At 52.4% G+C, this 14625-nt stretch overlaps 1 protein-coding gene across 1 annotated transcript; it reads right to left on the reverse strand.

The window, feature by feature from the left end:
* Nucleotides 1-1888: 1888 nt before the first annotated feature.
* Grm6 (glutamate metabotropic receptor 6) lies at nt 1889-11485 on the reverse strand. The gene is made up of 9 exons (XM_020166813.2): nt 11276-11485; nt 10792-10927; nt 9594-9748; nt 9061-9201; nt 8758-8958; nt 6357-6502; nt 5643-6266; nt 2875-3186; nt 1889-2099 (listed from the first exon to the last, which is right to left on the reverse strand). The coding sequence occupies exons 1-9, from the start codon at nt 11385-11387 to the stop codon at nt 1902-1904; spliced, it is 2025 nt and encodes a 674-aa protein (XP_020022402.2). The 5' UTR covers nt 11388-11485; the 3' UTR covers nt 1889-1901.
* Nucleotides 11486-14625: the final 3140 nt, after the last annotated feature.

Genomic DNA, 14625 nt, shown 5'->3' on the forward strand with positions numbered 1-14625 from the left:
GGTTGTTCTACGGCCCAGTAGAAAGACAGTGAGGAAGCCCTCGGGAGGAAGGTGGGACTCACTGTGGTTCAACGAATTGTCATCTGAGAGACAGAGAGGAAAGAACGTGGGGAGTGTGGAAGTCTTCAGCAGGAAGCCAGGACTCAAGGTCAGAAACCTCACATTGGCAAGAAGTGCTCTAAGTGCCATCAATGTGCAAACACTTTTACTGAGAAATCTAAGTCATAGGGTGCAGACTGGGGAAAAACACACACATGCCAAAGAAATATGTGGGAAAGCTTTTTAACTCAAAGTCAAAACTTACTGCACAGGCTAACGGTGGGTCTCGAGGTGAAATGCCTGCCTAGCAAGTGGAAGGTCCTGAAGTCAAACTTCAGTACTACCAAAAAAAAAAAAAAAAGAAAAGAAAAAACCCAACAACTTCAAAAACTAAAGAAAAACTCACTGTACATCAGAGAATCCATACTGGGAGAAACACAAAAACAGTAAGTGCTAGAGAACCTTCATTTGTAGATTATGGGCTCTCTTTTCATCCAAGATGGAAAGACCTTTGGTAAGAAAACACAGCTCAGCCCATGTCGGAGAACCCAAGGCAGGAGAAGAGCCCTGCAAAGTGACAAACTTGGACAGTCTTCAGCAGTAAATGAAACTTCATGCTTCACGCTGTGTAAACCACAGCAGTGCACACGTGAGGGAGGAGCATCCCGACCCCAGAAGTGTTATTCTGAAGAGAAGCCCTGTTAATTTTTTTTAAAGGAGAAACATCTCATCCCAAGGTCAAAACTCACATGCATCAGAGAATCTGTACATTGTATGAAGCGTGGTCACTGTCAAAATGAGCTTTGGACATTAAATACTGGAGAATTCATGATAAATAAAAAAATCAACTTAGTACATTTAAATTCTACTCCCAGCACTTTAGAAGAAAGGTGACTGAAAAATGGAAGTTCACACATCTGAACTTTGTGCTCTTCCTCCCGGTGCCCCGAGTCCACCTTTCAAGTCCGCCTTTTGGAAGGTGACCTCTCAGAACATACTGGAAGAGGAGTTTCTATATCCATCCTAAGTCGTGAACATGAACTTTCTCCTCATCATGAGCACAGCTGTATCTCTGATCCCAACCTGGCTCTCCTGAACAGAACCCCACACTACCATCAGAGGGCACAAAGGCCACCCCATTCCTCCATTCCCACACCCTTGACACCTCACAAGTGTATCCGAATTTCTTAAGGTGGGGGAAATTCAAGGGAGTACACACGGGAAAGGAAAGCAGCCGATAGTCTAAGTGATACTCTCCAATCCCTGGGGACAAGAGCTCTTGACCTCGCTGAAATGTGCCCCAATTCCCTGGCCCACACCACTGTCTCCTGTAGATCCCTCCTCTGGTCACAGGGCTCTCACCCAGGATCTGTACTAGCAGGATATTTGCATGAACCCAAGTCACTCAGCCCAGAATATAGACCTAGGTTTTCTCTTGCAGAGGCTGCACTGCCCTGAACTTCATACTGGGGTCTCCACGTTCTCACCCACAACCCAGTTCCCAGGTTATGGTCATTGATCAGGGGTGGAAATCTCACTCGAACTGGGCCATGCCTGGGCTTCATCCAGAAGCCCAGAGAGTGTATTTAGTACCTCTCTGAGGCAGATTCCTGTCATTGGCCATTTTCTACCATGGATAGAAAGCCTGGTCTGCAGAAAGTATGAGGCTGACATATATAAAAAGCAGAGATCAAATGTGGAGTGCGGGTCCAGTTCCTCCCGAAGGCAAGCTGGGTGTGGGCTTCACGGACTCCCTACCTCTGAATGTTCTCTTGGACCCTGACTCTTTACAATTTCACTGTAAATTAAGAGGAAGAAAAGACAGGACAGGGAGCAACCTGTCCTGTTCACACCCCACCCTGCTACTTGGGGTCTTCTGCGTCCTCGCCCTTGGGTGGGGCCGCCATTGTGGAGGTCTTCTTGAGGCTCCTCTTCCGCTTCTGCACATTCTGCTCCGGATGGAACAGGATGACATAGGTCTTGGGCACATAGAGCATGCCAAGGGACACCGATGCACTCAGGCTCAACGACACGGTCAGTGTGGTTGTCTGGATGTAGATCTAAGTCACAGGGGAGAGGACAAGATGGGACAAGTTCTCTCACAATTTCCCCCAACTTTGTTAGCACAGAGACTGGAGGTGTCTTCAGTCAGGTGAGTAAGAGTGGGCACGAAGAAAAAGGCGGCATAAGCAGAGGTGAGGTAGCAGGAAGAAGTCGAGTCACAGTGTGGCCCTGGCATCGCAGCAAGGAGGATGAGTGACACAGGACTGAGCCAGTTTTAGGAAGGAAGTCAGCAACACTTGCGGAAATGGTCCCTATGTCTGAAGAGCACGTAGTGAGCGAGTGAGCATGCTTTCAAAGATACAAACGAATGCGTGATCGGGGTGCTCACAAACTTGCAAATGAGCAAGCAAGTGAATGGCATGAACCAATGAACGGATGCCCTGCTGTATAAATGAAAAGCACATGAATGAGCAAGCGAGTGCACAGGTACACTAATGAGCTAAGTGATGTAAAGAATGAAGAAACAAAAAGCAAGCTAGGAAGAATGGAAGTAGAGAAGAAGATTGGAAGAATGAGTGAGTGAATGAATGAATGGACAAAGGAATGTCCTTTGCACAGGAATACCGCAAAGACAAATGAGCGAATGAGTATTTGAGCACATTGGATCAACCCACCAACAATCATTCAAATAATGGAACATCCAATGGGTGGCCCAGCCACATTATCACTCCCACTCCCACCACTGCAACTGGCTCCCCAGCTCTTGGACAACCAAGACCTTCAGTGGACAGGCAGGAAACAGACAACAAAATCTACTGGGGTTCTGATTACCTTTTCAGCTGACTGGGCAGTGCCAAAGAAGATGGGGACAAAAGCCAGCCAGATGATGCATGTGGTGTACATGGTGAAGCCGATGGGCTTGGCCTCATTGAAGGTCTCAGGGACACCTCGGGCCTTGATGGCATACACAGTGCACGTGACCATGAGCAGGAGGCTGTAGCCCAGGCATGCGATGAGGGACAGATCCGACATGTCACACTTGAGCACACCCCTGGCCTGCTCCGGATCCACTGTCCTCTGTTCCTCATAGTCAATCACGCTGTGTGGGGGCTGAGCCCCTAGCCATGCTATCACTCCTACCACCTGCAGGAGCCAAGGGCATGTCAGGAACACACCCTCCTCCGGGGACATGCCTGTCCCAACCCTTGACCTAGGTCTCTGGCAGGTTAGGATCTTTGTGAGTCTCCTGACCTACTAAGTGGGACACTCATGCCTGAGAGAACCACTGTGAGGCGGGAGGGCTGTCCAGGAGGAGCCAGCCATGCCTGTGTTTCTGGCAGATGGTGAAAAGGACTGTGCGGAGGGGCTGTGTTGACCACAGCAGGGGCTTGCTGAGGAAGGAGCAACGTGACATCCTTGTTCTGTTTCTAACCATTGCTAAGGACAGGTACTTGAGCCCTTTAAGATATGGTAACTGGGGTAGGAGGCTGTGGAGCCATGGCCCTAAACACAGTTCTTTCTTGGCCTCAGTCTCTCCATTTTCAGAATGGACTTTTATAATCTGTTATGAGGACAGGACGCTATCTTCAGGGAATAGAAGGTACAGGTGCCACGGATGTTCTGTCTTCACAACCCCTAGGTATCCTTGCTATGGCCACTTCATGGGTGTGAAAAACAGCTTGATCACATCCAGCGATACAGCAAACCTCGTTCCTAAGAACTCCTTCCCTCTCCAAACACAGAGAACTGAACAAAATCTGAGATTAAGTGTGGGTGCACAGAAATGCTCAAAATAAGGGCATCCGCAGGTAGAAACAAGAATAGTAAGCTGTGAGCTGATGTGGTTGGCCTGGAGGGCGTGAGAGTCAGAGCAAGCCCTAACGGAGAGGAGATGGAGTTTCAATCCCTTCACAGTGGCCAAAGACACAAGCTTGAGCCAAGGAAAGCTGAGAAGCAGAAACCAATTGACCTATAAAGCGGAGCCCCTGCAAGCTGCCTCTTATGTTCGTGCAGGTTGCTCACGAGAGTGCCTGATGGGGGGTGGTGGGTTGCAGGGGGAGCTGAAATCCAGCAAGCACTCCAGCGCCATGCTGTGCATCCTGCAGGAAGGAACACTTTCTAGTAATCTGTTCATCTAGAAGGAGCCCCTTCCTGTGAGTCTCTCAATGGCAGCATCTCTATAAACAAGGGACTTGTAAAATAAACCCCACCCTCTGTCCAGGAAACAACGAGGAAACTCCTCTTAGAACAGGCTCTGAGGGGAGGAAAGTCACTTATGCGAAACTAGAACCCAGGGCCAGCAGTGCACAGGAACAGCTAACCAAGGTGCCCCCTCTGATTTTGCACCCCATGTAATCAATAATGAACCAGCACTGTGTATATGTAGTGAACTCCTACAAAATAACAGAAAACGAGCAAAAGGAACAGGCTAGTCACAGAAGAGGAAATTCCAAAGGTCAAGTGCACTAGCAGGGAAGTTGAAAGAACAATGAGATACCACTGTACACCCATCTATTGGCAGAAGTACCTAGAAAAGCTGAAGGTGTGGCTCTTCCAAGAGGTGTGTTAGATCTAGAAAGGAGAGTGTGATGTGGGAAGCCCACTCAGGTGAGGCTGGGTAGATGAGCCCAGGGTGCTTGGGAGCAGGGAGGGCGACACTGACTATATATAGCCTGAGCATTTCCATCCTGTGAGTTTGGGGAGACCTGGAGTGTTTTAGGCTAGGAAGTTGAGACACCTCCTCAGGATGCTGTGGGCACTGAAATTCTGGGCTGATGAGGAGAAGCTCAGGGTGAATTCTGGAGGAAAGAAGAGCACCCAAGCATGGAGAAGTGCACAAACCACGCCCTGGGCGCAAATGAGCATGGCACACAGGTGGGTTGGGAGAAAGGCTCGTCTGCAGTGGAGATTGCACCATGTCCAGCAGGCTGAGCAATGTGACGGTGATGGCACCCACAGAGCCTGGCTGAATCTTCACTGTCATACCAGTCCACCTCCCCAAGTTCCCTCTGCAGAGGAAACTCCAGGCCTTTCTGGGCTGTGCTGCAGTCCAACACTGTAATCTGAGCATTTCAGGGAAAACCCCACAGGACCTCTGTTGCAAATGGACATTACATCATGAAGAACTGCCCGTGAGATGGGGTTTGATCCTCCACTGCAGGGTAACAGTGGGTCCTGTGCCTCCCATTCATATCATCCAGGGACCTGGCCAGTGGGACCTCCCTTGCGGGAATCAGTTCGCTTCAGGTAAATCAGTGGCGTTTCTCCTTGCCCTGTTTTCAGATGTGAGCCAAGTTGTGCAAGTGCACATTTAATTTACAAGAATAATTGCACTGTCATATGTGAAACAGCTGGTGCTTTGGCTCCCCACCTGGGTGACCCTTTTTCCTAAATGAGTTCTTCCCAGATCAGGCTCTCTCTCTCTTCTGTGGCTTTGATTTCTTTTCAACGCAAGAAATAAAACTGAAAAGAGTGACTCTAGAAGCACTATTTCTCTGAACAGTAAGGTTGGGAACAGACCCCACCCCACTTCCATGCCCTGTCCCCGGTCCCAGTCCCTGATGCACCCACCCTGTCCCCTGGGGAGTCTGGGGACCCACCTGCAGTGAGGTGAGGCTGAAGGTGATGACGAGCTGTGACGTGGGGCTGATGAAGGGTGGGGGGGTGACAGAGCGCTTCCCTTGCTCGAAAATCCGGTAGATGCGGTTGGTCTTGGTGAAGAGGGCGGAGTAGCTGAGCGTGGTGCCCAGGCCCAGGAAGAGTCTACGGCCTGCACAGACGGTCGCCCCGGGCTCGGCCACCATGAGGAAGGTGATGGCATAGATGAGGAAGATGCCGGTGAGCAGCACGTAGCTGAGCTCACGACCCGAGGCGCGGACGATGGGGGTGTTGTTGTGTCTCACGAAGGTGCCCACCACTGTGGTGGTGGCCATGATGCCCACCCCAGCCAGGAGCAGGGGCGGGGCTGCCCAGGGGGAGGACCAGGTCAGGCGGACCACAGGCGTGGGGCGACAGCCTGTGTGGTTGGGCGTGGGCCTCATGTCCCCAGGGCAGGCCTCACAGGTGAACTCATCCACCTGGAAGCGGTACCCATCACAGGCCTCGCAGTGCCAACAGCAGGGCACACCCTTCACCATCTTCTTCCGCTCTCCTGGCCTACAGGGGAGGCTGCATTGTGATGGTGGCACCTCGTGGGGGTCACTTGACCATTGCAGGGCTTCCACCTGGGACAGATGAAACACGGGCTGGTGACCACTGCTGCCAGGATTTGAGGGCCTGTCACCTCTACCAAGAGCTTGGTCTGGGCCACTTACATCCAGTCTGAGGGCCTCTGCCCACTGGCCTACGGCCTGGTACCTGCCACTGCTGGCACTGCCATTGGTCGCCTGGTATTGGAAGATGTCATAACGCCCTGGCGCGTCTCCGTTCTCATTGAACATCACTGGGGTCCCAGCACTGCCTGCAAGGAGAGCCTGTTATCCTCAGCTGGCTCTTCAGCCTCCTGGGGAGGCCTCCAGAACCAGCCAGGATTAAGGGAGAGATCACAGAGCCCGTGAGATGCTCATTTTCACTAATATCAGGGAGATGCAAGTCAAACCATGAGATGCCACCTCACAGCCATGAGGGTGGCTACTATCAAGAAATAGCAAATAACAGGTGCTTGCAGGAACAGTCAGCAAATGGAGCCCTCGTGCCCTGTTGATGGGAGAGTTAAATGGAGCAACTGCCGTGCGAACCAGTATGGTGGCTCCTCAAAAACTTAAAAAGCAGCTGGGAGCTGGTGGCTCACGCCTGTAATCCTAGCTACTCAGGGGGCAGAGATCAGGAGGACTGTGGTCTGAAGCCACCCGGGGCAAATAGTTTGAGAGACCCTATCTCAAAAAAACTCCTCTCAATAAAAGGGCTGGTGGAGTGGCTCAAGGTGTGGCTCAAACCCCAGTATCATTAAAAAAAAAACCACTTTTTAAAAGCAGAATTACCATATGAATCTATTCCATTCCTGGCTATTTACCCAGGAGAACAGGAAGCGGGGAATTAGAGAGATATTTGCATATCCGTGTTCATAGGCTCTACTCCCAATAGCCAAAAGGCAGACAACCCAAGTGCCCAGGGATGAAGGAACAGAAAAACAAATGTGAGATAGGCACAGAATGGAATATTACTCACCCTTCACAAGGAAGGGAATTCTGGCTTTAGAGCATTATGAAAAAAGTCAACCACAAAAATGCAAATGCTGGAGGAGTCCGCTTACATGTGCTACCTAGAGCAGTTAGCGTCATAGAGAGAGAGGAAGAATGGTGGTTGCTAGGGTAGAAAGATAGGATATGAGGAGCTGTTTAATGGGTTTTGCTTCTATAAGAAGAAAAGAGCTCTGGAGATGGGTGGCTGTGATGATTGCATAGCATGTGAACGTACTGAACGCCACTTAACTGTACACTTAAAAATCACTTGGATAAGCCAGGTGCTCATGGTTCACACCTGTAATCCTAGCTTCTTGGGAGGCTGAGATCTGGAGGATCAAGGTTTGAGGCCAGGCTGGGCAAACAAAAATTTGCAAGATCCCGTCTCAACAAATAGCTGGGTGTGGTGGCATGCACCTGCTATCCCAAGCTATGCAGTAGGCTGAGATGGAGAGGTCATGGTCTGAGGCCAGCCCTGGAAAAAAGTTTGCAAGACCTGGTCCCAGTGGAAAAAAGCTGGGCATTGTGGTGCCCACCTGTCATCCCAGCTATGGCTGGAAGCATAAAATAGAAAGATCGAGAACCAGACCTGCCTGGGCAACAAGACAGACCCTATCTCCAAAATAACCAGAGCAAAAAGGGCTGGAGATGTGGCTCAAGCAGTCAACTACCTGCCTCACAAAGCCCTGAGTTCAAACCCTAGTCCCACCAAAAAAAAAAAAAAAAAAGATTAAGATAGTAAATTTTGTTATGTGTGTTTTACCACAATGTAAAAAGAAAAGAGAAAGCTTGGCTATCTAGGCTACAGGACACCTTCAGGGTTGCACGTCTGAATCAGATGCCATGAAATTAGTTCTGACTTGAGCAGTTGGCTTTCTTTCTTTTAGAAGCTTGTCCTAGCAGCTCTGGAGCGGGGCAGGCGTGAGATGAAATCGGCTCACTCAGCAGCAGCATGGCAGACAGAAGGTAGTAAACACTGGTGATGGAAAGGAGCTTTACTTTCACGAAGGATGGTAATTGAACAGAAAAAGGCATGCCTCCGAGCCGGGCAAGCCACACGCTCAGCCTGAGTCCATCTGGGTCTGCTGGGGACGTTATTTGGCGCACTGACTTGGTACAGCTTACACTCCAGCAGCTCAGAGCCTCACTGGGGCTTGAGCAGACAGCAAGTCCACAGGGGCCAGCCCTTCATGGAGTCTTAACTGTGCCCCATGTGTGCCCCAGAGTTCAGGGACCTCCCAGCTCTGTGCAGTGGAGGGGAGTGTATGTGACCCGCTGAGGGGTCCAGGCAGAACAGATCACAGAGAAGTTCCCCAACACCTAAGTGTGGCATATTAGGGTAGAGGCCGCTGAAGGCTGGGGAGAGTTAAAAAGGAGACACCAGAACTTGGCTCAAGTGTCCAGCAATCAGCTGCAGTGTCCCCTCCACCATTCTGCCTCTCCTATATCTTTCATCCTCGGTTGTCCTGGGTCCTGCAGTGAAATCCACACTAGCCATCTTCCCTTACTGTCCTAAGACCCGTCACCTGCTTACCATTGAAGCGAACAGCTCGAATGTACTGCAGCAGTGTCCTCCCGTCCGTGGGCTCCATTGCTGGGCACAGGCCTGTGTGGTTGGGACACAGCTCCTGGTGCATGCTGTGGAGTGCGTGGGCGATGGCGTACACAGCGTCAATCACAAACTGCACCTTCCCCTCCTGCTCATAGGCGGAGTCCTGGCCAATGCGTTCTTCACCTGTCCTAGGATGCCCAGAGGAAGTGTGCCTGGCCCCCAGGCACCAAACCTGGCCTCCCACCTCCTCCCTTGTCACATCTCCCCATCTCTGGCAGCTCTCACCTGTGCATTTGCGGGTGGAATCATCTGAATGACCCCCTGAGCTGGTCAGTTTGCAGTTAAAATTCTCTTCCCAGAATTCGGCAAACCAGATGTTCCTGCGGTTGTTCTCCAGGGAGCGAGTCATGAAGTACTGGTCAAATCCTAACAGGGAGGAGGGTGGCAGCCATCTGAGCCAGCCATGCCCCACCACTTGACTTTTATCCTTACTCCTTCCTTTCTGGTTAAAATGCTGCTGTGAATATGTAATGGATGGAGCTTCTGCACCCATCTTGTGAATATGAGGCCACAGCGCAACGACACAAAGCAACCACAGAGGATGGTGGAACTGAAGTGGGGACAGAGCGCAGGGCTTTGAGAACATCACTGGCTCACTGCCTTCAACCCAGGCTGCTCATCTCAAAATCACAGACTCTGGGAATCCTAGAAGGGACCCAGGCTGCTGTACCAATGACGCAGATGTGGAAAATGAGCATCTCCAAGAGGAGATGCTGGGGAGGATGAGTGGGGGTGGGGACACAGCAGGCCTGACTCACCGTCGATGGAGGCCCTTTTGGGCAGGATGGTGATCGCCCCCACAGCCACATCCTCTAGGCTCAGGATCGGTGAGGTCTTGGATCCCCAACTGTCTGAGCCAACCCACAGGAAGTGACTGGTCAGGTTGGCCTGGCGTGTCGCCTCCAGGACCCTCCTGGCAGGAACAGAGCTGGGATGAGTGAAGACTTAGGATCCTTCTCCAAATTAGCCTTGGTCACTTCCCATTCTTTATCAATCTGTCCCCTCCATGTCACTCACCAGAAGCCTGACTATCAGAGAAAACAGGGTGTAGGGTATTTAGGGTGATTTCCTTAGGCTTTATCTCAACCCCAAGTCTGCCTGCACACTCCCACTTCACACTGGCCCTCAATGGGTGCTATGGTTTGGATATGGTTGGGGTGTGTCCCTGGGAGTTGATCCTCAGTGTGGTGATGGTGGGAGGTGGTAGGACCTTTAAGAGGCGGAGCAAAAGGCAAGGTCCCTGGGTCACTGGGCATGGCTTTCTGGGGGAGTTAAGTAGTTCTCCAGGGACCCTGGTTAGCTCTGAGAGTGAATCGTTATCAGAGATTGAGCCTGGCCCCTCCCTGCTCTCTGGCTTCCTGTCTCACCAGGTGATCTCTCCCTGTCACTCACTCCTGCCCAGAGGTGGAGAGGTGCTCGCCAGAACTCGCATGCTGCTTAGAAATTTGGACTCCAAAACCATGAGCTAAATCCACCTCTTCTCTTTATAAATTTCCCAGTCTCTGGTATTTTATAATAGTAGTGAAAATGGGCTAACATAGAGGTCTCCTTGGGGAGAAAATGAAGGCCATTCAGAAGCCATTCCTCTCCCCAGGTGTGTTCACAGTGTCATACCCAGCCTCCTGGGATGGGGGAACAGCCCCAGCTGGCTCTGGGCCATGCAGATTTCAGGACATGGGTCTGTAGCCTCCTGCTGCTCCCATATGCATGGCTCCTGGGCTCCACCCCTGACAACTCACTGCCTGCCTTCCTCCCCTCCCCACCCCCACGAGTGATAAAAGCAGACAGGTAGTCTCCTGTTTCCAGGACTGGGCTTGGCGCATCTCCGTCAGAGATGGCAGCGGAAAGGTGGCGGGGGTGGGGGGAAGGGATTGATGTGTCCAGGTATGAGCATGGGGCACAGGGGCAGGACCTTCACGGACAGTCACTCAGTGACTGCTGCACCAAGTGTCACACCTGATGTCATCCTCACTGGCAAAGATGATGATGCCCCGGGCATTGGGCGTCTCCATAAGTCTCCTAATGACCTTGTCGAACTCGCCGGGCTTTGGTTCCCTGGGAATCTTGATAGACTGGGCAATGCAGACCCCCCCTGGTGTCGGGGTGCCAAAGTCAGCTGTCGTCCCACCCACCCCACCCCACCCCAGCCCACCTGACCACCACTGCCTGTGACTGCATATGTAGCACAGTCAGCACTTGAGGGCCTGGCCCAGGGGTCTGCAGGGTGACATCTTGCCTGGACCCTACTCGGCAGGCCACAGACTGCCGCTGAGTCCTCCAAGGGAAAGGGCACCTGCCCACCTCGGGCACAAGCCTGGCCACAGCCCTGAGGCCCACCAGGGGCCCAGTGCCCCACCCCTCAGCCCCTGCCTATCCTACAGCCATGGGTCGCACCTCTGGAAGCTTCTGGAGGCCCAGGATCCCCCTCCCCTCAGCTCACCAGCCTCTCGGGAGATCTGCACAAAGGCCTCAACCCCGCTCTCGCCATAGTTGCCCTCAGAGGCCAGTGTAGACACGTAGTTCCAACCTAATGCCCGCACGATGTCCACCATGGCCTGAGCCTGGTAGGAGTCAGGTGGCACCACTCGGGAGAAGAAGTCATAGCGTGTGGAGTCGCTGAGCTCTGGGGCCGTGGAAGCATAGCTGATCTGGGGTATCTGGAGGAAGGAAGGACAGTTGGGTTGTGGATGTAGGGTCCGTAACCCTAGGGAGGGAGGGCAATGGGGACTTGAGACATGGACAGGACACAGACAGTTTGGGGAGTCCTCTGGGCAGATGGGCAGTGATGACCAGTGAACACAAATGAGACCTGGCAGGTTGAGGAGCAGGACCTTCAGGGAGAGCCCAGAAGAACGCAGTGGCTGCTGGGGATCAGGTGGACTGGCCACGCAGAAAGGCCAGGAGGTATGGGAAAAAGGCTGATTTATGAATGGATCCGATGGAAAATGGAAGGTGTGAAGGTGGGCATCAGAGCAGAGTACCACGAACAGCAGTGCAGTTGTGTGTCCTAAACAAGGAGATCAGCGCTAAGGGGAAGTAAGAGCCAAAATCCAGCCTGTGACCAATCCAAGTCCTGCTCCCGGGGGGAGAGGGGCATCCTTGTCAGCCTCCGGGGAAAGCATGTTCCCTAATTCCCACAGAAGCATAGCCTGTGCAGGTGGCAGCCCCAGCAGGGATCAGAGCAGAGGAGCTGGAGGGGGTGTTGCAGTGGAGGCTGGGTCAGGCCTAGTGGAGGGTTGGTTCCTTTGAAGCTGGGTTTTATCCGTGTGCATTAGAGAAATGAACAGGAGGGACTGTGGATGAGACCTTGGCAGGGGGGTGACAAGTGTGAAAGGAGCTGGGTGTGCAGAGCAGGACAAGGCTGGGAAGGCAGCAAGGGGTTAACCAAGGGGGCAGTCAGAACCATAACCACACTAAAGAAAGATTTACTCAGGAGCCAGAGGGGGAGGGGAGCAAGTGGAAGTTGGGGGGAGGTCCGGAGGGAGAGTTCTGGAAGGAGGGGCTGGGGCTGTTCTAGGGCTGTCTGAAGCAGGACAGAAGGAAAGTAGAGTGTGGAGACAGTATGGAAGAGAGGAGGGGACGATGGGGAGAAAGAAAAATGGAGAGAGTGGAGAGAGGTGAGGGTCAGACAGGAGAAAAACAAGATGACAAAAAAGGACAGAAAGCCAGAGGAAAAGGGTAAAGGTCCACTGACTATCGTTCAATTAACAGAAGCCACACACCTGGAAACTTCAGTCTTCACCTCAACCTTCCTATGGCAGGTTGATCTTCCCCAGGGAAGTTCATTTAAAATGCCTGAGACCACAGTAACGTGGCAGGGGAAAAATCTGGAAACCCTCATTGGCTCTCATAGACCAGGAACTGCCAAGATGGCGGATGGAGGTCCAGGCCAGCCTGGGCAAAAGTAGAAGACCCTATCTGAAAAATAACCAAAGCGAAAAGGGCTGGGGGTGGGGCGCAAGTGTTAGCGTGCTTACCTGACCAGTGCAAAGGCCTGATTTCAGTCCAGTGGGAATAGATGGATAGATGGATGCATGGATGGACAGACAGACAGACATAGATACAGATTTAGATGGAGAAATATAGTCATGTCCCCAGGGAGCCAAATCTAGCCCACACTGTGATTCTGATCTTCCATTTTTAAATGAATGAGTAGCTTGTGTCTGAAAATAAGGAGTGGCTGCTCGACCTCAGTCTTGGGCCGAGCTGGCAGTAGAGGGCCCTGGCTCACAGGGCTCTGTTTCCCACAGCTACAGTCCCTGCCGGGCCCCTGAAGGTCCTTGAGTTTGAGATCTGGAGGGGAAGACAGAGAGACAGAAACTAGAGTACAGGCAGGGCTGGGGACCCCCAAATGCCCTCAGGGATACATAAGTACACACACACAGGATGGCCACACTAGCTCTCCTGTGCCAACTGGAAGGTATGCTGAGTGTTCCACATAGCTGCTGCCATCCAGAGGCAACTGGGTGGGGGAAGTAAGTCTAAGCAGATGCAAAGGCTCCTGGAAAAATTCTGAACTCTCAAGCAAAACCTCCCACACTTCACAGAGAGCTGGAGGGACAGACACCCTAACACCACCACCACCCCACCCTGTCCCACAATTCCTAGGGGATGAAGGCTATAGAAAATCCCCAAACTCTAATTTGAAGCACACCTAATCCCTGATTCCTATGGCCCCCAATCTTTGTCCCCTTGGACTGCAAGGCACATGCTGTCCCTCACAGAGGACAGTTTTCTAAAGAGGAGGATAGTGCAGGGCCATTCCCAGCACCTGAGCAGGGCAGGGTGCTGCAGATAAGCACTCTAGAAAGGACAGTCCACTGTCCTTTCAGAGTCCCCTTAATAAGGGTTAAAGGCAGACATTTTGAAATTGAATTTAAATGGTGATCAAAGGGAAGAGGCACGAGATCTTTTAGGACTATCTCAAAGTCCAAGACCCGCTTGTCATTCTGAAGTGAGCCACTCCGCCAGCCCCTCCTCTGCTTGTCACTCTGGAAGAAAGACCCGCTTCAAAAATACTCAAAGCTCCAGAGGACAGGGAGGGGAGGAGGCAGCACTTTGCACAGTTGTGCAGGCTGTGCACAGAAGGAGGACTCTTCAGCAAGTGGGCAAATCCAGGCCACTCTTCTCTGGCCAGGCCACTCTTCTCTGGCCAGTCCAGCTCAAGGCGCAGGCTGCTTCCGCTGGGGAAAAGGCCACCCTTGCCAGGTCCACTTAACTCAAAGCGGATGCTAAGCGCAGAGCTGGTGGAGTGGCTCGAGTGGTAGACCACCTGCCTCGCAAGCGTGAAGCCCTGAGTTCCAATCCCAGTACTGACCAAAAAATATATATATATCTATATACATATAGATATATATGCAGCAAAATTAATTACAGAGGGCAGAGCAGACAAGGGGGCGCTGGGGAGGTTGGGTTGATTTGACTCCTGCCTGCGTCTGCCCCAGCGGGCAGTGTTTCTTTGGGCCGAGACTTTTCCAGAAGACAGTAAAGAAATCCATCAGTCACCCCAAAGATGGACAAGGACAGGAGGCAGATGCTGAAAACCGAATCGGCCCCTCGGTCCTCACCGCAAACAGGCGCAGGACATTGGCCACCATGATGGAGACGGAGCTGGCCGAGGCGCCCACGACAGCCACCACGCGCTCGGGGGGCGCAGCGCGCAGCGGAGGGGCGCCCCCGGGACAGCGCACGCTGGCCTCGTCGCCGTCGCCGCGGCGCTGGATGAGCGCCTGCACGAAGCTCAGCGCCTGCTCCAGCGCGTACGTGTCCCGCGAGCAGGTGTCCAGCAGC

Source organism: Castor canadensis, chromosome 16 (genome assembly GCF_047511655.1).
Source record: "Castor canadensis chromosome 16, mCasCan1.hap1v2, whole genome shotgun sequence".
In the NCBI taxonomy this organism is placed as follows: Eukaryota; Metazoa; Chordata; class Mammalia; order Rodentia; family Castoridae; genus Castor; species Castor canadensis.

Coding starts and splice junctions, on each gene's coding strand:
- Grm6 (XM_020166813.2), bottom strand. CDS start 11,387: ATGGTGGACATCGTGCGGGCATTAGGTTGGAACTACGTGTCTACACTG. Junction 9,749..10,791: donor GCCAGTGAGGATGACATCAG/GTGTGACACTTG, acceptor TGTTCCTGCCAG/GAGGGTCCTGGAGGCGACAC. Junction 6,503..8,757: donor TCGAGCTGTTCGCTTCAATG/GTAAGCAGGTGA, acceptor CTCTCCTTGCAG/GCAGTGCTGGGACCCCAGTG.